Here is a 27347-nt window from a genome sequence, read left to right as displayed (position 1 = left end):
CGCAAGGTCATGAGTTCGGTTCCTGGTACCGGAGAAAAACCAAAAAAAAAAAAAAAAAAAAAAAAAAACAAATTTTTTTTCTTTAATAATCTACATGCATGGGTTGGTGCATTGTGTACTGGGGCGCTCACACAAAGGAGGGGGCCGCCTTCCTCTAGGTACGTGTATCAGGGTGCCCACATGAATACGTGTGCTATCTGGAACTTCTATCTTGACCTCTGAGTCCTGGCGCCAGCAGAGTTGCAGGCTGAAGGGGCCTCCCTCCCTGTCCCTGCAGGCAGACACAGACCACCACCGCCCCAGGCCTTCCTGGAGAAGCAGTTCTGGACAAACACCTTCCTGTATGAATGCCTTGCTGTAGGGCCCTGCGTCTTGATCCAATTTCTGTGATTTATATTTTCCATAATTCTATTTGGTCAGGACTTTCAAATTTATTACACAGTTGTGCACTGTGTTCCCTTATAATATAGAAAAACACTCTGTGTTTGCCATATTTGCTTTCTTGCTGGAAACGTGCTTTTTTGCTTCCCTCCTGCCCTTGATGTGCTGAGCCAGGGAGAGGAACCCGGTGTGCCCTTGTGAGTGGGCTCCCAGTCTGCCCCACCCTCCTGGGGTTGAAGTCTGCAAAGTCTCCCAGGAGGTTGGGCCTCCTTTCCATGACCCTCACAAGGAAAAACTTCTATGCCCTGAACAGGTTTCAGAGCAGACACAAAGGAGGAACCTTCTCAGAGTGCATGAAGCCCCCATCTGACTTGGAAAGTTCAGGGCTGCGCACAGTCAGGCCACAGCCACTGGTAGTGAACAGAATGCACCCTGTGCTCTCTGGAGCTGGTCCCTGAGGAGGACACCCACCAGATCCTCCTGCCTGCAGGCAGCCTACTGCTCCTGGGCTCTGATTCCAACACTCTATTTGGAGTTGAGTCCTACCTCCACCCACTGCAAGACACTGGTGCAGGGGTCCCTGGACCTATGGTGGTGGTCCTGCAGAAAGTCTTCCTTACTGGGCTTTGACATATGTCACTGAATAATTTTTTTTCTTTAATAATCTACACATGTGGATTGGTGTATTGTGTACTGAAGCAGTCACACAAAGGAGGGGGCCAACCTCCTCTAGGTACATGTGTCAGGGTGCCCACATGAACACATGTGCTATCTGGAACTTCTACCTTGACCTCAAGAACTATCAGCCCGCATACCACGTTCCCCAGCCCCTATGCACAACAGTCCACTTGGTGGAGGGGGGCCTGCTGCTTTATTCATAGACCCCAGGGGGAAGAAGCAATGTGGGCAGAGACAGGGGAGGGGTTCTGGGGTAGTCCCTCCACCCCCAGGATCATCCTGGAGCTCCAGAAGTAGCCCGGATGTCAGGGCTAGAAGATGCCATCTTATAGTAACAAGCCCCAGAGTCCAGAGTGAGCCAAGGCAGGGGGTCTCTGCCACAGGAGGCCTCTGGGCTTCTTTACTTCCAGCGCCCACCAACTTTGCCCTTGGCCGGGGTGCCGGCCTTCTTGCTGCTGCAAATGGGAAACAAGTTGTTCTTGAGGGTCAGAAAGTTTAGCCACATGGAGGGAGGAGAAGCACTGCAAGGCAAGCCCCTCCCCAGCCTCTAGCTCCAACTTCAGCCTTGGCCTCCATTGGTGGTTGTCAGAACAAGAGCCAGACTTCCTTAGCACACACACCTCGCTGCAATCCAAGCAGCACTGACTCACCTGCACCTGACTGGGCCAGGCCTGGGACTTAGTGTGGTTAGGTCAGGATTGGCATGCAACTAGGGCCCCGCACTCTGTCCTCCTTGACCTGTTTCGGGGGTAACTGCAGACAGACCCCAGCCTGGAGACTGTCTAGCAGATGGCTGCCGTTTTCCCTGAAAAGTCTGTGCCCTCTAGATGGCAGCCAAGGTGGCTGTCTTCAGGCTTTTCTATCTAAGGCCCTCTGTATGCCAGCATGTTCGCAGGGGCTGGGGGAAGGGTGAGGGCCGATGCAGGTGGGAGGACAAGAGTACTGAACCCTTGAGAGCTGCTGCAGGGGGATCTCTGGTGACAACAGCCATGCCCTCACACATACTTGCATGCACATGTCCCTGACCCGCACAACAGACTGGGAGGCTGTGGGGTTTCTTTCACCAGCCCCCTCCCTGGAAAGGAGGCCCATCTCTGCAAGCAGCAAGGAGGCCAAGGAAGGAAGACAAGGAGCCCAAGAAATAGGGACTCCAAGTATCTCTAAGACACTGCAACTCGTGGATGTGACAGTGCCCCAGCCAGGTTCAGTGGCAAGGCCTTCAGTGTGACACGTCATCAGTGCATCTGAGTATAGGCCCAGAGGGCGAAGTGCAGCCTCTGCAACAGGGCTCTGTGCCCCATGGGGCATGACTTCATGGATGGAAATGTGAATTCTTAGGGAACTGGGGATCACAGGGAGATGGTGGCAAAGCCTGGCCTCTGAATTCCCTATCACAATCAAAGTTCACCTCCGAGGGCAAAATGCTGTGGAATGTCTAGGCAGGCTATGCCACACCACTCAAAGGCCACTTAGAATCACCACACTCTGGGAGCCTCCTGGCTGCCTTCTCCCCCATGGCTGACCAGACACAAGAGGAGCACCATGTGGCTCCTCTTGTGTACTGGTAAGAAAAGACACTCAGATCTCAGGCACAGGGCCTGGACATGCTGCACAAGAGGCCTGGCCATGTTAGTCTTGTTACTGCTCTGCTGAGGACTGGCCACCACTGACCCTTATGTAGGGCTAACATGACCAGGCCCTGGATGAGGCACATGGCGGCTGGCCCTGTGGGACCCTGTGCCCAGCACAGAAGGAGGTGGGCCAGGCTACTTACTGCTTCTGGGCTTGGTCGATGCGGCTTCTGAGCGTGGTGATCTGTGAACAACATAGGCAACTTACTGTGACAGGGCCCAGGAGGTCCAGGCCGGGTATGGTAGGCGAATGCCTATCCTCACCGTAGTGCGGGACAGGCGGTGGCATTCCCACCAAGGTGTTGCAGCCTCTTGCCACTGGCTTCCTTAGTGGGCATTGTCTCTTGACCTTCTGCTCGTGTCTGGACTTACTCTCGCTGGCCTGCATGGCCTAAGCTACCACACACAGCCGCTCTGGAGCCAGTAACTTACCTTCCCACTGAGGCAGGATGTGGGACCCCCATGGGTCCTTCCCAGCCCTGACCCCTGACTCCTGTTCCCGTGTCCCCGCTCCCGCTCCTGACTTGTGGCTTAGATACTCTGATGCCAAGAGTGTCTCCTGGGAAGGTGAGGCCTTGTCTTGCCGGCCAATGAGGGCAGCAGGCCAGCCTCAAAGCCACTGAGGGAGGCAGGAGGGAGGAGCCAGGGCAGCAAGGAAGGGGAAAGACCATGTGGGCTCCACCCTGGCCGCCAGCATCCCTGCGAGTGACCCAGATCTGTGCCATGCGAGAGGCACACCGTGCATTGCACACCCACGAGCCTGGCCCGTGGTGCATTCTGGCTACTCACAACTTGGCCAGCATCTCCACTCTGGCCCGGACAGTCATGATCTAGAAAGACCGAGATGGTTATGGGGCTGGGTGGGAGGCTGAGGCTTCAGGGCCCGCCATGTGCTTGGTGAGCCTGGCAATGGCCCTTAAGGGTCTCTGAGCCCCTGGGGACCTGACATGGGTAAAGTATATCAGAGTTCCTGATTCTGCTACAGGCACTACGGAAGCTTGGGGCCAGCACCAGGGCAGCCTCCAGGGAAAGATGTTTGTCTCCTTGTGGGAACAGCTCAAGGAGGGGTACACTGTCCTGTTCTGCTAGAGGGGAGGTTACTGAGGGATAAGCTGACAGCTTGCCTGGGGCTCCAAGAAGGAGCCAGGACTTGCAAGTGTTTATCTTGGTGGTCTCAGGAAGTGCCCCTACACATGCCTTGTGGGTAAAACCTGCCTTCCCCAGGTTATGCTGGAGGGTGAGGAGAGGGCAGCACGGCCCTGATGGTAAAGCTCAGGGTCACCCTTTTACACTGAGCACATTCCTTCTTCTAGGACTGGTGTTTCTCCTTGGGTCCTCAAGCTTCCGTAGATGGGAAAGCTCTAGGCCCCAATCCTAGCCCCTGGTGTCCTACCAAGTTGTGAGGTTAGCAGCAGCCCTGGGACTCTGCAGCTGCTCACCCCAGGCAGGATCCTCTGACCTCCAGCTTGGCTCTCAGTGCTGGCATCTACATGGGAGGGTTGCCCGTATGTGAGCTCCCTCAGCACCTCCAGCTGCCAGCCCCAGCCTCCTTTCCCAGCTGCAGAGGGAGTGGCGCATCAGCCCTCATAGGGCTGCTGTGAGGAAACAGACATCTGGGGGTTGCTGTGGTGGCCAGAGGTCATGAAGTCCCTCACCACAGGGTTGGCTATGGCAACCAGAGGGCCCATGCTGGTGGCTAAGGGTGTGGGGCGGGGGTGAGGGGCTGTTTCAGAAGGCAGCCTTGAGCAGTGGTCTCCAGCCAGGCTCCAGGGGGACAGATTGCCTGGGTTCCTTTGGCCTAGGCCCTGGGACAGGGAGCAGGTTCAGAGGACAGTGGAGAGCAAGGAAGTAGCTGCTCACGCTGGCAGAGGGGACGGGTGGGACATGGGCTGGACATCTGGACTCACGTCATATTTCTGTCGTTTGAGCTTCTCCCCAAATTCGAATTTGTCAGTCTCAAGTTGGTACAGGGTGTCCCAGAGCTCCTTGGCCTTGTCCCTGGAAAGCAGAGTGAGGCAGGGAAGGCTAAGCCCAAAAGGCATCCTAAGCCCTTGCACTTCTTCAGCTACCAGAGAGGGAGAGTTGGACTTCAGTGGCCTCGCCCCCAGCACCAGCCCTCACCTCAGCTTGTCGTCACTGAGGTGGTCAATGTTAAGTGGCTTGCGTCTCTCTGCAAGGATCTTCTTCTTCATCTCCCGGGCTGTCTGCTTCTTGCCTCTCTTCTGATCAGCCTGAAGGGGACAAGCAAGAGGGCATGGTCTGTTCTCAGAAGTGGAGTGTGCACTAACACAGAACAAAAGCCCTCCCTGGACTCTGGGCACCTGCCTCACCTTGGCCAGATAGCTGCTGTAATTGGCTCCCATGGAGGACAGGGCCTTCTTCTTCTTCAGGTCATCCTCAGCTCTCCTCTTGGCGTCCTCCTCCTCTCTCCGAGCCTTCTCCTCCTATGGAGACCACATTTCCAAGATTCTCAGGGGTGGGCACCAGGATGCCTTCCCTTGACATCCCTCAAAGGCATGCTCGGGCTTAGAACTTTCTAGAAGGAAGCTTCAGTGGTCAGGGTCTGACCTCTTGTAGTATTTCTGCAGGGCAAGGGGCTTCTGCCAGTGGCTCTGATCCCAAGCCCATGCAATGGGAGCCCTAAGAGAGTGAAGCCCAAGCCCCCTAAACTCCTTTGAGTTCATAAGCAGGGTGGCTGGACTAGCACTGTCCTCACCGCCAATCTGTTCTGGCGCTCACGCTCCTTCTCGGCACGGATCCTCTGTTGCTCAGCCCTCTCAGCACGGCGCTTTTCCTGTGGCCAAGAGGCAGGTCAGCCCAGCCTCACCTTGCCCGGCCCTCCAGCATGCCACTGGCCTCCACCCTGCTGGCCACACTCACAATTCTCTCCTTGAGTGCTACCAGCTCTTCCTCCTCCTTCTTGCGGGCTTCAAAGTGGCTATCGATGAGAGCCTGCAGCTCCATGAGGTCCTTGTTCTGGCGTTTCTTCTGGATGTCCTGGGTTAGAAGAGGTCATCTGTCCTCACACATCCTCTCTAGCCTGGGTCCTGCCTTGTGCCCAGTGGTACCTTTCTCTGCCTCCAAGAGAAGCCCCACCTCCTCTGGCCACCAGGACAATTACTGTGCCTGCCATGTTCCTGAACTGCTGCCCTCCTAGGGTCCCAGGCAACCTGATCCCCAAGCCCCAGGGTAGGGATGATGCCTTTCTTGTGGGTGAGCCAGGTCCTACCAAGTTGTGAGGTTAGCAGCAGCCCTGGGATGGACTGGCTGTGACTTGGCTTGGTCCTCATCCTCAGAGATGCTCTACATGGGCTTGACTGAGAGGAGACTGGTGAGTGAAATAAATGTGTTCCATAAACAGATAGATGGATAGATGAGTCATAGAAGGTTAGACAAAGAGATGGATGGGTGAGTGGATGGATGATGGATGGTGGATGAATGGGTGAACAAATAGGTGGAAGGAAGAATGGGCAGATGAATGAGTTGTGGAGATTCATGGGGGAGGGATAGATGGAAGGTTGGGTGTATGGATGATTGATGGATGGAAGGATGGAGGGACAGGGGAACAGGGAAGAAGATGTCTATCCTTGAAGGAATTTCCCCTGATCCAGGAATAAATTAGAGAAGAATAGTTTCTTTCCTGCTGCTAGAAAGGAGATAACACCTAGAGATTTGATGTGGGGCTTAAAGTGGGGGATGAGGTCTGAGGGATGCTGACCTGATTCCCATAAACTTACATCGAAATCTACTTTCTCCCCTTCTGGGATCTTAGGAGCGGTGAGTCTGAAAAAGAGAAGGGGGGTGGGATTGGTTCATGAGCACAGACAACCAGGACCCCACCTCAGACACTGGACTTCCCTGGGCTAACCTGGCCCCAACCTTTAAACCCTAACACCTTTAAACCCTCACACCCAGCTGAGGGCACCTTGCCTAATGCCACGTCCACCTGAATTTTATTCTTATCAAGTTTATAATCCACATCCCAAGAGAGACCTCACCCTTCAGAGAAGTTTCCAATCTCTTCCTGTCCCTTTTGTTTTGCTGGATCTTTCACCCGCAAACTGGTGATTCTACCTAATCTTGGAACTAAATTCTTTTTCACCCCATCTTTCCAGGAGAGGTGCCTAGTTTCTGTCTCAAATAAGTAAACAAATGTAGCCAGGTCTCACCAGAAGGCAGTGGCTGCCACATCCCCTTGGGGACAGCTGGTGGGCAATGGCCTGTGTGCTCAGACCTGGCCATTGCGAGCCTTTTTCTCTGGCCACTCTAATCTTCTGAGGGGCCCAAAGGAAAGAGAAAGAGGCACTTTGAAGAGAAAAGGAGCCCCTAGTCCTCTAGCCCTGTAATCCCCTTCTCCCACCAACGTGTTCCAGATGGAGCAGAGGGTTAAGACAACAAGGGCTTTTTCAGACAAGCCATGGTAGAAAGTGGAGCTGAGTATCGATCAAAAACTGGAGCGGGAAGGATTCTTTAAGCTCAGAAGCACCAGAAGTTCCCTCCAAGGGAAAGATGTGCTGATGACTCCGTGCAAATGAAAAACTTATGTATGTGAAAGGGGGAAAAAATTGAAAGGCAGAGGGAAAAAATCCAGACTAAAAAAAAATATTTTCAGCAAACACACAGAAGACTTATATCCTTATGCAAACTAATGATTAAGAAAACATAGAGACACGTCCACCGTTAGATAAATGGGCAAAGGACATAAGGTACCAATTCTCAGGGAAGAAAGACAACCAGTTAACAAACGTTCGGGGAACAGTTGGCCCTCGTGCGATCAGAGGAATGCAAAGGAAAACAGCCGTGAGATGCTGTTTGCCATCTGTCAATGGCTGAGGTGCAGAAGCACGTTTCTGACTTTGGGTGAGGCAGGCGTGGGACACAGACCGCTCACAGCCCACGTCGGAGGCCGCCTTGGCCAGGCCCTTGTGGAAAGCAATTTGGCAAGGAATGTCAAAGTCTTAAGAACGTTCATACTCTTTGACCCAGTAATTCCAGTTCTGGGAATGTGGCCTAGGGAAATAGCCCTGAAGATGGAAAATGCTTTCCACTCAGTGTTATTTATGATAGTAAAATATTGGGGGAAGCCTGCAATAGAGGAATGGTTAGGAAAATTATGGTTTGTCCAATTGATGGAATATTATGTGGCCATTCAAAATATTTGAGAAGACTATGTAAAAACATGGAAAAATACTTATGAATAGTGCTAAATTTTAAAAAAGCAGAATTCAAGGCTGTATAGACAGTCCGATGTTTGAAAAACAGCAGAGTTGAGATCTTTTTTTCCGAGCCCTTTGCATGGAAAAAGAGTAGGAAGAAATAAGGATTTTTATTTCTTTCTGCTCCTTTCCATAGTCTGGCTGGCTGGATGGCTGGTGGGTGGATGGGTAGGTGGGAGAGTTATAGATGATTTTTTTCTGCATTTGACTTTTACGTATTTTCCGAATTTTCTTTAATGAGGTGTTTTATTTTCATAGCAAAAACACAAACAATTTTTCTGAAATGGGAAAATGTCTCGTGATCCAGCATTACTTTATTTTAACTTGCTGAAAAATAAAGTGCAAGGCATGGGAATACATTGGCTATGCCCTTCGCCTCTCTCCACCGTCCCTCCTGAGGTGGGAACAGACACGGAGCTTGTGCTAACATGCCCTGAAATCCCACCTCATGTAGAATGAAGAACAGCAAAGTACATACTCAGAAGGGTAAGGAGTGAGTCACAGAAAGAGGGCTGTGGGCTTGTGAGTGCAATCAAAGCCAGGAAGATCAGAGAAATCGGAGTTGAAGAAGTCTCTGAAATGCTCACAAGTACTGAAATAAGGCCAAGACCTCCCCAAAAAGAGCCATCCCCAGAGGGCTCAGAGGCCCCTGCAGAGAGCTGATTTGGACATGGTCCACTGAAGCAGGACCTACCTCTCTACTCTCACCTCCACCTCCCCCCGCAAACAGCCAGGCACAGTGAGGCCTGGAAAGGCACCCGGGGTGCCAGCGCCTTGAGCCTTGAGCCTCCCTCCTCATCTCCAACTCTCCCAATGCCTTTCTTTCCTCAGTGTGGACTCCTCCTACATGCAGCCCTCCTGGCCTGCCCTGGATGAGTAGGGCAGAGTCACACCCTACAGTCCTCCCTGTTTCCTAGGTGACCTTGGTCCTCATCTTCCCTGCACACTGGGCTTTTCTCTAAGCATGGACCCAGCCTCCTACAACCACCCACTCCTGGCATGTCCACCCTGGCCCTCCCCACATCCCACACTCACTTGGGTCTTGGCTTTTCTTCTGGTCACCGCAACACGAGCATGGGGAGAAGGGAGAGAGACCGAGTGAGATAGGCACCCCCATCCTGCTGATGGGGACTGTCAAGCTGGAAGCTTGTTGGGCTCTGGCCTCTAGGGCTGCCTGCTTCTCCAGCTTAGCCTCCTGCTGCCCACCCACCCCATTAGAAGCAAAAGGTTTGATCTCCATTCCGGGCTGTGAAAGCCCCCAGGAGCTCTAAGAAGGGCTCAGGGTATGGGGTGAGGAGAAGAAGGAAGAAATGGCAGCAAGTACAGGTCCTCAGAGGTCTGGGGATGGAGCAGGGCTAGAAGAAGGAGTCTAGGGCAATCTGGGACTGCTGGTCGGCTGGCTTGTCCCTGCTGGCTGCCGGTCTTAGCACCCAACCCCATAGCAGCCACCATGTGAAGCAGCAAGGTCCTGCTTAGAGGCTCTGAGCCAGGAAGAGGAGGACATAGAGATAGATGGACAGACAGAGAGGGGGATGGAGAGCTGCAGCAGACACTGGCCAGAACCGGGGTCCTGTGTGGACAGAGCAGGCTGCCCTTACCTTCCTCGTCCTCCTCCTGCTCCTCATCAGCGATGTCTCCATGACACAGGCACAAGCACACATGCAAGAGAAAAGCCGTACGCATAGGGAGCAGCAGCCACGCAAGCAGCAGCGGCAGGCACAGGCCCGGGACAGCACCCATGCCCTTCCACAGGCCTGGACTCCCGTGCAGACTCCTAGCTGAACTACAGGACTGCTGTCTGAAGACAAGGTGGAAGGAGCTGGGAAGGCCTGGGGTTCCATTAGTGGAACCGCTGACATGGGGCTTGGAGCTGGCCTGAGTGCAGCCTCTGCCTGGGACAGTTGCTGTGGCCCTGCCCACCGCTGCCTGCAAGATCAGCCTTACTGGGTCACAAGGTGCTATGTCCTAGTCTCTTGGCACCATGCATTTGTGCAGGTCTCAGCTCATGTCTGGTCTCAGTGCAAGGATCCCTGTCAGTGGCCATGAGCTCTGCTTTGCTTGCCCTTAAGAACAAGAGTCTGCTCTCTGACCCTCCTCTGGAGCCTGTGATGGGCCTTTCTGGAACAGCCCCTGCTATCTCTTCCTCAGCCACCTCTGGGGCCAGCCTTGAACAGGTGGACCAGCTTTCAGACCAGAGCTTCCAGTCCTAGGCCAGGCCAGCCATCCTGTCATGGAGGCTGCTTTTTTGAGGGTGCCTCCAGGCTCACCAGGCGGACATTCTGGCTGGTCCTGGCTGGAGCTAGTGTCTCCAGATGGCCAGCAAACTCTGACCTACACTGTCCTATGGTCCTGCTCTGGGCCTTGGATGGCAATGACAGGGCCATCTACATGCCATGTCCCTGGCCCTGCCTCCACTGGGCCAGTAAGGCCTGGCTGAGCGAAGGCCTTTAACACCAGCTCCTTTCTCCACACATAGTAAACAGCCAGCAGGGGCTGCCCAGGGTCAGAGTCAGGGTGGGGGTCTGGCTGGGGTACATACTCCCCAGATCCTATATCACATGGTTGCTTAGGAACCCGGCACACGACAGAACAGCCATGCAATTCTGCATGTGGGCTTGATGCTTCCCTCTATATAACACCTGGGAGAGTGGGGCCTGAGGGGCAGAGGAAGTGCTTTAGCACAGAGTAGAGCCTGAAGCCCAGAGGTAGCTGCCTGGGTAAGGCCATGGGAACCCACAGCTCTCCTGGTGAGGCTGGGCTATAGCCCTGGGAACCTGGGCCTGGTCAGGGGTTGGGAGCAGGAACTGCACAGGACAAGGCCACAGCAGAAGCCCAAGCAACAAACTTCCTTCTACTCCTCCCACATCCCATCCCTCTTGTGTGTCCATCTGTCCATCCATCCATCAGCTTCAGATGGCCTGATAACCTTGTAGCACACACAGGCTGGCTCCTGGGCACTAGTGTCCTGTGTGGCTTGAGACTCCACCACCGCCCCTCTCCTAGGGTATCCTTCCTGTCCCCATGGCCTTTCTGAGGCCAAGGAAGAGTTTTATGAGAGCTCAGGCCCAGCTGGGAGGACCGTGATGCTTCACAGAGGCAGCGTATGAATGGGGGGGCCTTCACTCAAACGTACAACTCCCTCCCTCCACCTGGTGTGGCCAACCCTGTGTTGGTGCCGGGTGTGTCTGGCTCAGGCCCAGGCAATGGGTGGGATGCTGAGACCTGACTGATTGCTCATTTGCACACATGGCTCCCGGCTGTTCCGGGTCCCCGATATTCCCATCTTGGGTCTCAGCCCAACTTTCTGTTTCACCCCACTTGTCCCGCCACCCTCCGTCAGCCTCACCTCTCCTTACTTCCCCTCCTCTGCCACTCCTCCCCTACTCTTCTCCACCTAAGATGGTAGATCTAGAGGATCCCAGTGGGCCCCAGAGCCATCCTCTCAAGGCCTGCTCTGCCATTAGCCTCAGGAGCTCCACTTTCCACCTTCCTACTGGTGGCCAAGAAGGGCCTTGATGTCTCTGACCCCTCTGCCAAGGCCACCAGAGTCAGTGAGGCCCACCTGAGCCAGCCCCCCATGCCGACCTCACTCTACTCCGTCCTCAGCCCAAGACGCCAGCTGGGCTTTGTCCATAGCAGGGAATGTCTGGAGGGGTGGCAGGAGGGAAACAGGACACAGGGAGGGAGGGGACAGCTCCGTAGCCTACCTTCCTGGACTTCCTCTGTGATCAGCACCGTGGGGGAAGGGGGAGAGAGAAGGACCCATGAGTGAGGGGAGGGCGTAGAGGGTAATGGAGGGGAGGGGAGAGGAGGGAGGAAGAGCGGGCCAGGGGTGAGCAGGTTACACGGCCCCTCTTGTTCCTTCTCGGCTTGGCTCCTGCACGCACCCACACACGGCCACACGTGCCACGGTGGCGTGGAAGTCATGTCACATACCTGGCTCATGAACTTCAGGAGCTAAGGAGGGCCACGGAACAAGAGGCAAAACCGCGGGTCAGAGGTCAAAGGAGAGGGATCCAAGGTTAAACGGAAACAGCCCATTGCCACTCGGGGCGCATGCGGGAAGCGAGCAAGATATGGTCAGAGTTAGCTTGGTGCTGACCCCCAACCCATGTCCCCAAGTCCTGTGACCCACTCTCAGAATCTGGGAGCATCAGAGCCTGAGGAGGCCTGAGCCCACCCCATTACCCATCTTCACAAGTAGAGAAACTAAAGCAGGGGGCTGATTGTGGTGCTGGCTCTTGCTTTTATCCCAGCCACTTCTTGCTGTGCAGGTCCCAGGGACAGGGGATGATGGACTTTCACCTTTCTTTGCTTCTCGCCCACCTCCTATGTGCCCTCAGTACCCCAGGCTTTGGTGTCTCTGATGGGTCCAGCGAGGCCCCTCTAGTGTTGCAGGACAGGGTCGTAGCCCAGGGATAGGGGCCAGAAGGAGTACGAGAAGCCTACCAGGACCCTGTTTCCCATCACTCCAGTGGCTAGACACAAAGCTCCCTTTTTACCCAAACTACCAGGCTACCAGGCCTCTGCTTTTACCAGGCTACCAGGCCTCTGCTTTTACCTGCCTCTGTCCCCAGTGTCCTGAGCTTGTGCCGGGATCTGGCCAGGTGTGGGAGCCCCATGCCATTTCACCATAGGCTCTTGGTTACCCCCTGGGAAGGAGGGCCTGGTGCTCACAAGCCCCACAGTCTTTCCCATGGCCCTGATCCAGGTTGCCCTCCCCATCCACAAGCTAACCCCCTCCATCTAGGGGAGCACATGCCCCAAACAATAGGAAATGGGGGCCCTGACCTTGCTGCCCGTGGGGTTCCTCAGTGTCCCACACCTTGAAGCACGGGCCTTGGTTAGTGGGTTATGTGGGGCCACATGTGGGGCCCCTTGGCTGGCTGGTGCCTCACTGCCTCCCAACCCTCTCCCCACCCCACGAGGTCTCCAGCCAGGCCTCGGGCCCCACATGGGGACCAGAAGTCCTGGGTCTTCATACCTTCCTCATGGACTTCTGCGGTGAGGGGTGCTGGGGAGTGCAGAGTGGCAGGGAGGAGAGAGGACAGGATTAGACGGGGGCAGGCACACGTCCTTAGAGGCAGGAGCCAGGGTCACGCCCGGGCACACCAGGGTGGCTGTGAGGGCTGGGCAGGGTCAAGAAGACTGGGAGGTGGGTGTGGGGCTGGGGTCCTGGACCCCACTTACCTTCCTCCTGAGCCTCTTCTGAGGATGGGAGAAACCAGAAGCAGGAGGGGGGGGGAAGAGAGAGAGAAGGAATAAAACAGTCATTAGAGGGGTACATTGGGGGTGAGGACAGGAGGCTAGCCCACAGGAGAAGAGGGTAGAGGGCTCTCCTGACAAAGTAGGGTGAGAGTGACCAGTGCTGCATTTCTGGCCATAGCAGTTGGTCATGGTGAGCAGCACTGCCTGAGAGTCCGCTGCCCCAAGATCCCACAGTTGCCTGGGCCTGGGTCTCTGCCTTGGGCCTGACCGTGCATGTTCAACACTTGTGAACAAGAAGTCGAGCTATATCTTGCTCTGTGGGAGATGAGAACAAGGACCAGGGGCAAAACCCATGTGTCATGAGAAGACCCTATGTGCTCAGTGTATTTCTGACCCCAGGAAAGTCCCTGGGAGCAAGGTGGGCACATAGGTCTTGGAGGAAACATTCTCAAGAGACCCTTCAGTGACCACTTCCAGGGAAAAGATGGCTCCCAGGGTCACGTTTCCTGCTCAAAAACAAGCCTTTCCACCTTTCAGCAGAAAAAAGAAGTGTTCTGCTCACGTTGTTAAGGTAGCAAGTGTTTGCAAAATATTTTCAAAACACAGCACCCAGCAGCCCTTGCAGGACAGCCTGCCTGTCGAAGCTGAGTGGCTGCCAGGGGCCTGAGCAGCACCCTTTGGGCCTGGGAACTACCACACCCACTGTTCCCAGGTGTGCCCGTGCCCAGCACTCTGCTGCCCACGCCTGCCTGGGCACGACAGCCAGGGAGGGTCTTGCCATGCACCTGAGGGTAGTGGTGGTGGTGATGGGGAGACACTGGGAGAGACAGAGAAACAGACAGACAGACAGATAGACAGAGAAACACAGGCAAACGGGATTGGAGGGAGGCTGGGAGAGATACTGAGAAATACACAGAGACAGAGGAGAGAGTGCTGAGTGATACAGAGGTACTGAGGAGACACCTCAAGGACACTGAGACATGCAGAGAGACACCAAGAGAGATGGGCAGGGGGACAAAGAGCAGCGGGCGGTGTGTACTGAGGCCCTTGATGTTAATGAGTGCATTTTAATGACCAGATCCCAACCCACCCCACACACTGAGGTTGTGACCACCACACAAGGCATTCATGAACGATTAATGAGTATCCATTAACAGTTGAAGAGATCAATCATCACTAAAGGTTAATGATGATTTAATTAATGACCAGGTCATTGACCATTAATTAAATGATTGCATTCTTAATCACTGAGACATGATTAATGATGATAGTTAATGATGAATTAATGATGAAGAAGATGGACAGTTAATTGATGAGCTAGAAGAGGATAGGAAGGGCTGGATGGGCAGGGCCTTCACCAAGCAGGAGGGGGCTCCATAAAGAGAGGATTTGGGGGCTGAGGGGCCTCCAGAGCCACCACAGTTACCTTCCTCTTCGTACTCCTCTGCATTGGAATAGAACAAAAGAGAGGGGCCATATTAACAGAGGCTGCTGGAGAGGGTGGTGGGAGGGCCAGCCCACCCCATCCCCGGACAGTCCAGCCTCTTCTGCTGGCCAGGGATAGGGCCTGGGACTCCTTGGGCACAGAGAGGGCTGTCTGTACTGGAGGAGGAAATGGCTGAGCCATGGCAGGCCACATCTGCACCCTGGATGCCACATCCTACCATGACCATTAGGCCAGAAAACCCCAAGCCCCTCAGGGTCAGATAGCCCCAGCAGGTCTGCAGGCTGAATGGGTTGAGATGTGGTCTTCTCAGAGGAGAGGTCAGACCATTTCCAAAGGGGGTTGTCCCAACACCCACCCACAGAGGTGGCCAACCTGGGATGTCCAGGCCAGGGGCCCCCAACAGATACGTACTGTTCCCAATCAACCCCAATTCCCAAGAGTGATTTTTCTGACTAGGGGTGGAAGTAGAGAGAAAGAAAATAGCTGTGACACTCACCCTCAACATGTTCACTGCAGGGGCAGGTGGAGGGGGAGAGAGAGAAAGAGAGAGAGAGGAGTGAGGTGGCTTCTGCTGACTGGGCTACAGCAGCCCCCAGAAGCCACAGGACAGGGTCTGAGGCAGCTCCCAGGCAGTGGTACTCACACTTCCTCGTCAGACATGGTGAGGGTGGGTTGTTTCTGGGGAGAGAAAGTGGGAGAGGTGCCTTGGCTTTTGGTAAGGGAAGGTGGCTCTGAGCTAGAGTTGAGAGGGGATATCACAAATAAGACTTGATCAACCCCTTGGTCTCCTGCACATATGGCCCCTCATCAGCTCCCACCCAGCCTTCTTCCCCAAGACTCTGATCCTTCTCCTTTCTGCCAAGGCTTCAGCCTGGAGCTCAGAATCCCCTGTATGCAGACATTCTCCCTACAGCATCCTCAAGGAGGGCCCTTGAGGTGCAGAGTGTAGTCCAGGGCGAAGAGGGCTCCGCAGATCGTTCTGCATGCTGGGAAGACTTGCTGGTCTGAGATACAGCCTGTCTCTTGGTAGCCTCTGATTAGGTTGGGGACAGCTTTCTGGGGAGCCAGGATGACCAAGGCCAGCTCCCTAAAATAGTCAGTACAGACCTGCTCCGTTATGCCCACCCAACATCCTCTTTCTTTGTGTGAGCCCAAAGTGCCCTTCAATGCCCCGTGACTTCCAGCCAGGCTCCCTTGAGGATACCCCAGAATCTAACAACCATCTGAGGATGCCTCCTCCAAACCACAGAGCACATGAGTGGTCTATCCACTGACTGCCTCTTCCCCACCACACACGGAGGCTGAGCCCCTGACCTCATCAGAGCTGTGGTCAGAAGTGTTCTTTGGTGGGTGCCCCATCCTGGAACCCTTGGGCTACATGACATTGCTTTTTCCCAGGCCCGTGGTACTCTTGATCTTGTCAGTGTTTGTGGGAAAGTGCCATGCCTGGGACTGGCTGTACCTGTGGCAGATGTGACTATTGCAGAGCAGGGAGTTTGGGACTGCTGTCCATGAGCTAGCCCCCCACACACACCCATGCAATGGGGCCTGGGAACTCTCTGAGCAGCTGTATCAGAATGCTGGCTTCAGGTTTAAAAAACAAAGTTCGTGACAACATATTACATACTTGAAAACAATGGTGATGCCCCCTCCGGGCACTTATATAAGAAAACACCTGTTCATCAGCTAAAAATCATTTGCTGCTCAAAGCTAAGGTTGTAGCCATCTCCAAGCTCTCTGTCCATAATGTTCCTTTTTTTCCAAGCAAGTTGATCTCCATGCAAAATTAACCATCAGACATCTGTGAAGCCCATGTCTGGGCACAAGGTGAGGCCCACATCACAACAGAACCCTGCCCAGGACTCCATTGCCCGTCAGTAGACAGCCTCTAGCATATCTGCAGCTGGGAGGAGGCTCATCATTCCTGGACCCAAGGGCTACAGTTGCCTACCCATCTGGTTCCTCTGGCCCTTTCTCATCCCTACAGCTCCTGGCTTCCCTTCTCCCTTGGGGTCTGCCCTCTCAGTAGGTCTAGAACCCAACTCCTCTATTGCCAGGCCACTCTGTAGGGCAAGAAGTTCAGTGAGGGCTGTGGAGCTGGGGGACCCTGCTCCCCTGCCTCCACCCCGAACCCAGCAGGGCCAACACCTGTCAGCCCCCAAGGGGGAGGGGTGGCCCATGACTAGGGAGGGGCTATTTTTAAGGAGCTGGTGGCAGCTGAGGTACCCAGAAATAGGCACGCAAATCAGCAAGACGCCTTTGCCCAGAAACCCAAGATGGTGTATGGGGGTGGGGAAAGAAACAGCCCAGACCTTCCTCCTTCTCCAATCTCCTGAGGGCACCCAGTGAGGGCGCCTGCACCCTTTCAAGGTGAAGCAGCAAGGTTCCTTCCCAGGTGGGGAAACTGAGGCTCCTATTCCTCTGAAGAGTGCTTGAAGGCCTCTGCAGTGCTGCTTTGCATCCCCTCCCCCTCTGTGTGGTCCCTGTCACTAGCTCTGTGTTGTGGGGGTGCTGGGGTGGGGGATGGCATTTCGACAGCTGAGAAGGAAAACAGTTGTCCTCTTAATGCTCTGCCCTCAGAGGCAATGCATGTAAATAGCACATGAGGCTGGGTTCCTTGGGGACATATGCCATCCTTCCCTCCTTCAAAGGGGACAAGGGGCGGGGGTACAGGAGGCCCTGCCAGTAACCTGCTAGGGGACTCTGACCATGCCTTGCCTCAGCTCATTCCCCTCTGGCTAGCTTGCTTGGCTCTGTCCGCTCTCAGGATGCCCAAGGATCTCTGGACAGTGCTCAGGACCTGGTGGATGAGGGAGCCTGGCCAATGACTTCAAGGGGCCTCTCAAGGCTACCTGCTCCTTCCAGCCACAGGCAAGGTGGGACATGGCCTTTCTGGGCAGGAACAACTCCCTCCTCCCTGTCCTGCCCCAGCCCAGCCCCAGTTCACTCCCCCAGGAGCTACCCCAGGCCTCCTTGGGGTCTAGAATTTCTCCCTCTGGAATCCTTTCCATGGTAACCTGTAATATCTACCCCTTACTATCATCTCTATAAAAGGGCACTGTCAGGGGCAATACCCAGGAAGTTCCAGATGGGCCTGAGGCAGCTGTGTTATAGCAGGCAGCCCCTGGGTAGCCCCTGAAGCTCTGGGCAGAGTCCCTTTTGTGGAGTCTAGTTTCACATCCTTACCTCTCCACCTTAGAGTGACGCCTTACCCCAGGCCTTCTAGCACCCCTGCCTTCCCCACTCCATACCCTTGTGTTCTAGTTTAGACCGGGTCTTATGCACTATGCTAAAGCTAGGGGAACATGGAAGCATGATGTCAGAACCCCTCATCAGTCCCCAGGGGCCACCTGGCTTCTCCAGCCATCATGCTTCCCATCCAAGTGTCAACCTGTCAGCAGGGGGACTTGGTCACCAGGCCCAATAGTGCTCTTTGGGTGCCAGGTACCCAGCTCTGATGCAGGAGGCCTTGCTGGTAGTTCATTCCCATACGTACCTGCTGCTGAGTCTGAGAAAGTCTGGAGCTCCCTGTGGACAGGACCAGCTGCAGGCACTGCCCGGTTGGCCTCAGACCCTCATGTTATACCGACATTTGATCTTTCCCAGCAGCCCATTGGCCAGTGGCTGGGTGGCTGGGGTGGGAGGGTGGGGTGTGGCCCATCAGGCCCCTGACCAAGTATAGGAATGGCCAGAGGAGGAGGCTGAAGGAGGCGAGGATGGAGGAGACGTGCCTAGAGGAGTCAAGGTCCCTGCCTCCCCCAGGAAGGTATCAGCTGCTATTTTTACTGCCCAATGGTAGGCCTGTTTTTGAAGAACTCAGGAGGGGAGGAGGAAGGTGAAATACAGCCTTGGGATGGTGATATGAGGACTGTCTTTAAGCCAGGCTTCTATGGGGGTCCCCAGGCCTGGAGTCCCAGGCCCAGGTTCCCCAGCCCCTGCTCCTCTGCCCAAGGTATGTTATGGGAGTGGACACCTCACCCAGGGCAAGGATCTCCATGCAGAACCTTGCCCAGGCCCGCCCCACGCCCCTCCATTAAAGAAGCAGCCCAAGCCCCCAAGGGAGTAGAGGACTCTGAGTCCTTAGCTGCATCACTCTGAGGTTCTTGGATGCCAGGCCTATTTGTCTAAGTGAGACCATGGGGATACAAAGATGAAAAGGTAGCAGAAAAAGTGACCTAAGTCCAGTGGCTCCTGCTATGGCATCTCCCCCTGTGGCTGGTTCCTCCCAAGGCCCGGGGCCACACCGCTGTCCTCAGCTCCTTTTTAAGCATCCAGAAGTTGGAAGCCCCTCTCCTCCCAGGGACCAGGGTAATGTTTGGGCTCTGAGTGGCCGGTCATGTGCTTGTAGAGCTGGCCTTTTTTCCCTCAGGACTCCAGGGGGCACCATCCAACCAACAGATGCCTCTCATGGGCCTCTGATGGCCCCATGCTTGCCAGGGAGACACATACCTGGATGCCCCCACCTCTTGGACTAGGGAAACCGAGGCAGGGATAGGGTGGGGAGCAGCTTGATACCTTGACCACATTGCACACTCCTTCCAGATCTCATGGACTAGGCATTGCTTGTGGGGTCCATGAAGCTGCCCAATCCAGAGATAACCAGTCCCCAGGACAAGAGGAGCCCCAGGAGATGCAGGCAAGACCCTGCCCTCCAGAGTCCTAGGGTTGGGACAGCAAAATGACCCGGTACAAGGCCCACAATACCCCAGCTCTGGCTTCATCTGCCTCTGTGTCCCAGATCTGTGTCTTAAGCCTTCTATGGTTAACACCTCACACAGTCCTTACATGATGGAGATGAGGCCTTGATGGCTAGAGACAGGCAGGGATATGTCTGGGGCACAAGGGAAGGACAGATATTGCCCCAGGCTACTGGCTTGAAAGATAGGGGCCCTCCACTGCCCACCTCTCCACTAAGCACCCAGCTACTGGGGTCATCCCTGTCCTGCTAGTCAGAACCTATACCTCCCTCTCTACCTGCCCGTGTCCTCAGACACAGTCTGGACCCCTGGGTACCACTGACCATCTCTCTGGTTGTGACTGTCTACTCTGGAACTCCTGCAGAGGTCCTGAGCTAGTTCTTTGGGAGCCCCCAGCCTCTTCCATGGTGAGGCAGATGCCCTCCCTCCCAGTCTGGTTCTCTAGAGTCTGCTAATAGAGGCCTGAGCACACACTACCACCTTCCTGTTACAGATGCCCATGTGGTGCACAGGACTTAAGGAGAACTTGGTTCCATCTGCTGGCCTCACTGGAGCTTGGCCTGCGAAGCCTTTGTCCACTAACCTTGCCTGGCTAGAATGGGAGATCTTTAGAGACCACACCTGCTGCTGGGCATGCCCCGGGCTCTGCAGTGGCCCTGCTTGGCCAGCAGGGGAGGGTGGCTGCCCACTTAGCAAGCCTCGGTCTTTGGCAGGTGCTCTCCCATGAGGTCAGAGGGACAAAGCAGGTCTTATTTTGGGTAACAGCTACCTCCTCCTCAGGGCGCCAGCCCTGAGGTACACCAGGACAGCAGAGAAGACACTGGTGGACACTGCTGCCGGCTGCTGAAGTCCTGTGACAGGTAATCCACACCGGGTCCCACCTGCCCTGGGTGGGGCTATGTAAAGGGAGAGGAAACTGGGCAGAAGCCTCTTCTGGAGACTAGGAAAGAGGGACTGGGGACCTTGGTGAGGCCAGAGACAAGAGGCAACTCAGTCCAGTTGGGTAGGAGACAAATTTCTACCCAGAAGGAGACTGGAGACCTACTAGTGCCAGTCCCAGGGTGGGGGTGGGGGTTGGGGCTTCAAAGTTAGTAATACTGAGCTAACCCCCAATGTGGGGATGAGGCCATGGGAGGGGGCCAGCTTTCCCAGTGTCTCATTGCCAGTGGCCTCTGTGGTGACTCCTCAGTCTGGGTCCCATGTCCCAGCACCTATGGTTGGGAGTGGAAGAGCCCACCAACCCTGAGCCTTCCCTGGTGCCCTAGGGTGACCCACTGCAGGCTGGTTCTGCCAGGCCCAGGATAGGAGCAGCTGACATGGCACTTGGGACTGAGCCACTCTGACCACGGTGGCTGCTGCCCCCACGCCTGTGCATAGCCTGTGGTTTTGCAGACTCACTGATTGGCTCTGCAGATACCAGGGGGTGTCTCTTGTGGGCAGAACTGTAGTGGTGACTGCACTAGAAGCAGTAGGCCATCAGAGGCCCCTGAGGCAGGCAGGATTGGGGGTCAGTGTTCTGGCATCCCTGGCCAGGTGCCTTCTGGGTGGTGACCACTTGACATTGACAGTAGCAGAACTGCCTTCCTGGTTTGGGGCAGCAGGTGTGGGTGTGGCTCCACACTGGGGTGAACTCTGCACCTGCAATCCAAGCAAGGTATGGGTTGAGCCATGGCCAAGGCAACAGAACTTGGGTCCTCACCCCTGAGGCTGAGCCAAAGGGGATCCAGCCCTCCGATTCTTAATACTGCACACTCCGGTCCTGTGCTAGTGTCCAGCTCCCTGCCCCACTGTTGACTTTGCTATCCTTGGTCACCATCCCCTCCAGACTGGGCATGAAAGGAAGGGAATATCTGTCACCTGGGAAGTGCTCTTGCCTTGGCAGAGGCTGGCCCTCGATACTTTCCCAGTGGTAGGACTGTGGGCAGAAGGGATGGGGGGTGGCATGCCACTTGCCCTGCCTTGGCAGATGTGTTCTGTTGAGCTTTTGCCTTCTTGAGCTGTTCATTTTTATGAGGCAAGTGAGATTTGACTAAGAAGACTTCAGAAAGTGGAGGCTCTGAATGCCTAAGTGAATGGCAAGGTCAAGCTTAGACCATCAATGTTCAAGGGCCGCCCTAGACATGGAGGGCAACGGACTTTGTGTCAGGCCCAAGGGTGGTCCCAGGGAGAAGGAGTGCAGGGGAGGAATCCTCTACCCTGTCTCCTATTTATGCTTTTGTCCACCCTCCCCTTTACTCATTCTTAAGCCTGTTTTCTTACACTCATGACTTTCCTTCCTTCTGTTCCTCCTTCCTCCTTCTTTTCCTCCATGATCTATCTACCCACTTGCCAGTTATCTATTCATATTCTGTCCATCTGTTCACCCATCTATCCATCCATTCCTCCATCTATCACTCATTCTTCCATCCATCACCTATTCACCCACCTATCCATCTACTCATCCATTCATCCATCTATCCATCTACCCATCCACACATCCACCCATAAATCATTCATCTACCCATCCATCCACTTGCCCACTCCCCATCATTCATCCATCACCCATCTACTTGTTCATCCACTTATCTGTCCCTCAATCCATTAATCTTCCACCCTTCACTCATCTAGACTACCTCCCACCCTCCCATCCATCTGTTCATCTGTCCATTCATCACTCCCATCCATACATCCCCCATCCATTCAGACCTCTGTCCAGCATGGGTTTGGGTGTCCTTCCGGCTGGTGGGGTGATCGGCTGTCTGCAAAGGCTGGGCCTCAGTCTCTCCTTCCTAAGAGGCTCTTGGCTGCTCTAGGAAATGATCCCTTCAGCCAAGGTCAGGATTCTTCTTCCTCTCCCAACTGTGAGGAGCAGAGCTTGGGGATCATGGGGACTGTTCTGTGGTGGCTCTTCCCCTCAGTGAATGCACAGACAGGGCTCACACAAGTCCAGTGGTTCCAGTGTCATGAGGTTTATTTTGGGCCAGGAAAGGCAGAGGTGTTACAGATATCCTGGAAAAGGAATGTGGGGTCCCAGCCATTGTGGGTACCCCAATTTAGGACATCTCAGATCCTGGAGTTTAGTGCTCCTTAAGGACGTGGGATAGGCCCTGAATTTGAGACCAGCATGCACTATGCAGTGTGTGGGCTGCCCCAGTGATGTGGCTTTTCTGTCCTGGCCAGTCCCACTCCCTCATCCCTCCCCGGTTAGAAAGCAATGGAGACAAGCACATGAGGGACTCTTGAGACATTTTATTGCACAAAGTGGGGGAGGGGGTCCTATAAGCAGGGAGCAAGAAAGATGCAGAGTCCTGAGCATCCAGCATGATCTTAGGTGTCCCTCAGGTGTGGTTGGATAACTAGCCCTCTGCACAGACTGGGCCTCAGTCTCTAGCTTCCTTAGGGGCTCTTGACTGCTCTAAGAAGTGGTCCCTTAGCCAGTGTCAGGACTCTTCTTCCTTTCCCAACTGTGAGAGGCAGAGCTAGGGGATCAGAGTAGGAGAGTATAGAAGCTGGAGGGTCCAGGAACAAAAGGAGGTGGTAGAGGAAGCAGGGGTGTTGGGGGGTGTGGCAAGGCCACGCTGGTGATCAGAAGCACTTCTTAGCCAAGGCTGGAGGCAGCAGTGGTGTCTGGCTGAATCTCCCCTGGAAAAGTGGAGGATGCTGCTAGCCTGCACCTGTCAAATACAGGGATGGGGCATGAGGAACATTATCCTGGAGACTGAGGAGTAGCTGTAGCTATGCTTCCTGAAGGATTCGGTTCTCTGCTCCCTCCACACTGCTGGTCCACTAGTGGTCACCTGGCCCTGAGCACACCCCCCTCCTACAACCAGAAGGGCCCTGCTTCAGCCTGTACCTGGAAGATCAGCTCCCTGGGTGAGCTCTGGTGCTCCAAGTGTGGGCCCTGCCCTGGACTGTCTCAAGGTAAAGGGAATGCTACCCACCCATCCTGGCAGCCCCCCAGAATGTGGGGGTTCCCTCAGTTTTCTAATCCTATGGCCAGCAGCTGAGAGTGAGGGAACAGACCCCTCCTGGCCCCTCCCCAGCAGATGGCTCCTGCCTCGTTAGAGCCAGCCCTCACGGCAGCAGCCCAAGGCCTCCCTCCTTCCCAAACCAGACAGCCTCTGGCTCGTCCCAGATGCCATTTGTCAACGTCCTTGCAAACACGTGGCGCCCAGAAACCAAGGCGGGTGGCTTGGCCAGGACCACCCTGGGCAGGAGGTCTGCGGGAATATCCCATTTAGCGTAGCTCAGCGAAAATTGCTCCCACCTTCCGGCCAATCTACCTCTGATGATGCAGCCTCAGCTTTCCCAAGCCATTTGGCCGCCGCTCCTTACCACTGGCTTGCAGCAGACCGACGCACTTGTGGTTGGGCTGGCGACAGCATGGCGCCCCTCACGTGTCTGCGGGTAGCCTGCTCTTCCTGCCCTTGGCCAGGGTCGGTAACTGGCCAGACTCAAGCCTCCCACTTGGAGCTTGCCTGTGAGTCTCTTACCCCCCACCCTGCATGGCACGATGGCCTGGCCCAGTTTATGTGCATGAGAGACTGGCATTGTGCTGGGCATCGGGACACAGGTAGGTTCTAACCCTTATCACCTGCCAAGAAGCTGTAGCTCTTGGGGCTCACTTCCATACCAGCACTTGGTAGCCCTGCCTACAGCCAGGGATGCCCAAGCTTAGAAGGCACCGGTAGATCCTGGGTGTCAGGCAGAGGGCTTTTGGTAGTTAAAATGCCACATCTCTGGCCTCCTGGAGAACGGGAAACCACATGTCCCACCACCACGAGGAGGAGGGCTGGCCTGACTGTGTCCCTCCCACTACAGGGTGCAGTGATGCTCATCTCCACTGCCTCGGTGCCTCTGGGGGCCAGTGGCCGGAGCCCCCAGGGGACCCTTGGCCCCCCTCCACCCTTGCTGCCCAAACCGGGGAAAGACAACCTGCGTCTGCAGAAGCTTCTGAGGAAGGCGGCTCGGAAGAAGATGGCAGGAGCTGCCCCTGCCCCACCTGGAGCTTTCCGCACCTCCCTGTCCCCCGTGAGCGAAGCTAGCCATGACCTGGAGACCACGGCTCCACGTCCCGCTGAGGCCCCACGTCCCGCTGAGGCCTTGCGTCCCGCTGAGGCCCCACGTCCCGCTGAGGCCTTGCGTCCTGCTGAGGCCCCACACACTGTGGTGCCCCTGCCCCGCTCCCCGCACACCCCAGTCATTCACCATGTGGCCTCGCCCCTGCAGAGGTCCACGTTCTCCTTCAGCCTCACTCAGCGCCAGGCTCTGGCTGCACATTTCAAGGCCCCTTCAAGGCTTGAAGCCCCAGTTCTAGAGCCTGCCCAGCCCCCCAGTCGCTCTGCCTCTATCTTGACCCCCACAATAGGGGGCACCCATGTCACTCAGGTGCACATCCAGCTGGCACCATCCCCAAGTGCAGGAACTCCTGAGTCCCCCAGGACAGACCTGAGTGGGGGACCCAGCAGCCGGAATGGAGAACCAGCCCCAGGTCTCCCTAGTACCCAGCCCCAGATCCCAGTGGCTCATATCCGCCCATTGCCTGCTGGGGCCCAGGCTGTCAGTCCTAGGCCTGAGGAGCCCCCTACAGTGAGGCCACCATCCAGCTTCCAGGCCGCAGTGTCCAGAGAGGCAGGGACCAGGGTGGTGGTGCCCATCGCCCCCACCTACCGCTCGCCTGGACCCTTACCATACAGCCCGGTTCCCACAGCACCTGAAGCTGAGCACTCGGAGCAGTTACCTATAGCCAGCCCTACACTGGAGGTCGAGGGGGTCCCATCATCCCTGGCCTTGGCCTCAGGGCCCCACCCAAGGCCTGCCCCCAAAGTTCCCCCCAAGCCCCGGCTCAGTGGCTGGACACGCCTCAAAAAGCAGCTAATGGAGGAGGCAGAAGAGCCCCAATTCCCAGGGCAGGAGCCTAGCCTGGAGCCTGCTCAGCCGGAGGAACCCACTGCAGCCAGCTCCCGGCCCCCTGCCTCCCGGGCCTCTAGAATGTGGGATGCTGTGCTGTACCGCATGTCAGTGGCCAAGTCTCACAACCACCCAGCAGGGCCCAAAGATGGGGAGCATCCCTTGGCTGGCCTCCCCCGTCTGCCCTTCCTGTACAGGCCTCGCTTCAATGCCCGAAAGCTGCAGGAGGTTGCACGGGCCCCTCCCACATTCCAACCCCTTGTAGCGCTGAGCCCCCAGCCCAAGAACTTCAACCGGACAGCAGCTGGCTGGAGGCTCTGGTGAAGAAGTGTCCAAGACCACAGGGTGGACAGAAGATGGCTGAGCTCTAGCATGGAGGCCACAGCCATTGCAGGAGGAAGCACAAGGGGGCGTGGGGTGGAGGGAGGCTGGTGGGTGAGGTATGTGTGGGTGGCCTGGGAAGGATGCATCCTGGTGCTCAGAAGAGCCTGGTGGAAGTGGACAGGTCAGGAAGGACAAGTCAGAGAGGTGGACAAAGCAAAGAGAATGCAGAAGGGAGGCCAGGGTCTCACTGGTGTCGGGGGATGGGTCTGATCAATGTAGTGTGGGATTTGAGGGATGGGACTTGGGGAGGAGGAAAATATGCAAGTGTGTGGTGAGGGGAGAAGTTGGATTCACTGATGCTGCCAGGCAGGCCCTGCAGCATGCCCCCCAATTGTCAAAGCCTGGGAGACATATTTCCTTCTGTGTGAAGTCAGAACTGTCACCAGCAGCAGGAGCTGGTTGGCGTTTGTGTTCCTGTGAGAGGCTCAAGGGGCTGCGGGAGCCAGACCCCATGCCAGGATGCAGATGGTGGTGGATGAGGGGTGCTCAGAGGCACGGAGGAAAGCTGACTGAGCAGAGGAGGAGGCCTGGCCATGGCCCTGTTCACATACACCTCTGCTTCCCTTCCTGGGCTGTCAGCTTCTTGGGAGCTTGCTGGTTGGAGAGGGGGCAGGGGCACCCCGCTAGTCACATCTGGGCTTTGATGGCAGGGTGAGGAAGGCATCCTCAACATCAGGGCTGGGAGATCAACCTGGCCAAAATGTGTGGATTGGAAGCTGGGGCCTGCACAGGGGCACTGGAGGGGTCTCAGGCTGCAAACAGCAACCCTGATGGGCCACCAGCCATGAAGACAGGGGCCCAGAGGTTCCAGGAGAGAGCTCCAGCCGCAGCCACCACACAGGACTTGGCAGGGGAAGAAGGCAATGAAGGTGGGCTGGCTGCCCCACGGATGCAATGACCACGCTGAGTTGAGCCTGGGACCTGGGCCACCAATAAACATTTATCTAACCATGCAGGTGCCAGGTCTCTATCTTGACCAAGGTTGGGCACAGCAAGCTCTTCAATGGCCTTTAGCAGGGACAAGAGGGCAAAACCTAGATCCTGTCCCCTTTACAGAACCAGTGTACCGACACATGGGGAATCCTGCACCTGGGGGCTCTGTCCTGTTTGCTTCCTCCAGTAGCGGTCAAGCTGCCATTCCTTCCCAAAGAGCCCAAGTGCACACGGCAGCAACCCTGAAGGGAGCTTTGAACTTCCCTTGAGCAGCGGCTGGGCTGGCCTGACTCTGGAGACATAGAGTTTGGGGCTGGTATAAGATAAGGGACAAGTCTGCTTAGGGTCTGAACAACCAGCCTGGGTCTGAGATACAGCCACTTTCCGAGGCCAGGACTTCAGGCTTCAGGGCCCAGAGTGAAAGAGGACAAGCAGACCCTCTCCACTCTGCCACATTCCCAGAATGTGGTAGAATGGCATGTGTCACGTACAGTGTTCTATGCTCTGGTCACTGCCTTGGACTTACCAAAATGTGTGACCTAAGGTGCTGAGCTGTCATCCAAAAGCACCTTTTCATACTTCCCGTGGCCAGTGGCCACAAACTTGTACCTCTTCCCAGATGGGGTGCTCTATTGGGGAAGAAGACCAAGAGTCAAGGAGAGACCTTTGCAAAGGAGAAGCTGCTGCCCCTGGGAAGCCCTCTCGCATGAACAGGTCCCTCTTTACCACCTTCAGCCTGCACCAACTACACCAAGACCCACCTTGACTGTAGACGATGTCTTAGGCTCTCCTTTCTTCTCCCAGAGGCTCTTCTTGCTCAGGTCTCCAGCGACAATATCCTGGGGGCATAAGAGGGAGCAGTCACAGGGCTGGAAGCCCTGGA

The 27347-nt window shown here is 55.7% G+C and overlaps 3 protein-coding genes across 22 annotated transcripts in view; 1 reads left to right on the top strand and 2 right to left on the bottom strand.

The window, feature by feature from the left end:
- Positions 1 to 1233: 1233 nt before the first annotated feature.
- Positions 1234 to 18134, bottom strand: Tnnt3 (troponin T type 3 (skeletal, fast)). Of its 14 annotated transcripts, none has more exons than XM_013514171.1 (17): positions 18058 to 18134; positions 15205 to 15239; positions 15058 to 15071; positions 14541 to 14558; positions 13097 to 13114; positions 12891 to 12920; positions 11843 to 11863; positions 11614 to 11628; positions 8942 to 8960; positions 6428 to 6473; positions 5571 to 5687; positions 5407 to 5484; positions 5021 to 5134; positions 4812 to 4921; positions 4598 to 4688; positions 3480 to 3520; positions 1234 to 1514 (listed from the first exon to the last, which is right to left on the bottom strand). In XM_013514171.1, exons 2-17 carry the CDS (start codon positions 15219 to 15221, stop codon positions 1460 to 1462), a joined length of 804 nt encoding a protein of 267 aa, XP_013369625.1. In that variant the 5' UTR covers positions 15222 to 15239; positions 18058 to 18134; the 3' UTR covers positions 1234 to 1459. The 14 variants fall into 14 exon arrangements, with proteins under 14 accessions (XP_013369625.1, XP_013369624.1, XP_013369627.1 ...); XM_013514170.1 differs by lacking the exon at positions 3480 to 3520 and adding an exon at positions 2834 to 2874; XM_013514173.1 differs by lacking the exon at positions 11614 to 11628.
- Positions 18135 to 18144: 10 nt separating this feature from the next.
- LOC102030087 (proline-rich protein 33-like) lies at positions 18145 to 26482 on the top strand. 4 transcript variants are annotated; one of them, XM_005384185.2, is made up of 4 exons: positions 18145 to 18327; positions 20039 to 20118; positions 22925 to 23158; positions 24059 to 26482. In XM_005384185.2, the coding sequence occupies exon 4, from the start codon at positions 24068 to 24070 to the stop codon at positions 25469 to 25471; it is 1404 nt and encodes a 467-aa protein (XP_005384242.1). In that variant the 5' UTR covers positions 18145 to 18327; positions 20039 to 20118; positions 22925 to 23158; positions 24059 to 24067; the 3' UTR covers positions 25472 to 26482. The 4 variants fall into 4 exon arrangements, with proteins under 4 accessions (XP_005384242.1, XP_013369619.1, XP_005384241.1 ...); XM_013514165.1 differs by having other exon boundaries at positions 18146 to 18327; positions 22925 to 26482; XM_005384184.2 differs by lacking the exon at positions 22925 to 23158 and having other exon boundaries at positions 18147 to 18327.
- The window catches only part of Lsp1 (lymphocyte-specific protein 1), a 33089-nt gene continuing 28208 nt past the window's right edge, over positions 22467 to 27347 (bottom strand). For all 4 annotated transcript variants that reach the window (XM_013514169.1, XM_005384187.2, XM_013514168.1 and 1 more), the window contains 3 exons: positions 27226 to 27303; positions 26991 to 27093; positions 22467 to 22911 (listed from right to left, as the gene is read on the bottom strand). In XM_013514169.1, coding sequence (XP_013369623.1) covers positions 27004 to 27093; positions 27226 to 27303 — 168 coding nt within the window. In that variant the 3' untranslated portion in view covers positions 22467 to 22911; positions 26991 to 27003. The remainder of the gene's footprint in view (positions 22912 to 26990; positions 27094 to 27225; positions 27304 to 27347) is intronic.

The sequence above is a fragment of the Chinchilla lanigera genome, unplaced genomic scaffold, assembly GCF_000276665.1.
Source record: "Chinchilla lanigera isolate Chin_1 unplaced genomic scaffold, ChiLan1.0 scaffold00021, whole genome shotgun sequence".
Lineage (NCBI taxonomy): Eukaryota > Metazoa > Chordata > Mammalia > Rodentia > Chinchillidae > Chinchilla > Chinchilla lanigera.
The sequence above is the reverse complement of the archived record's forward strand: the minus strand, read 5'-3'. Positions and strand labels throughout refer to the sequence as shown.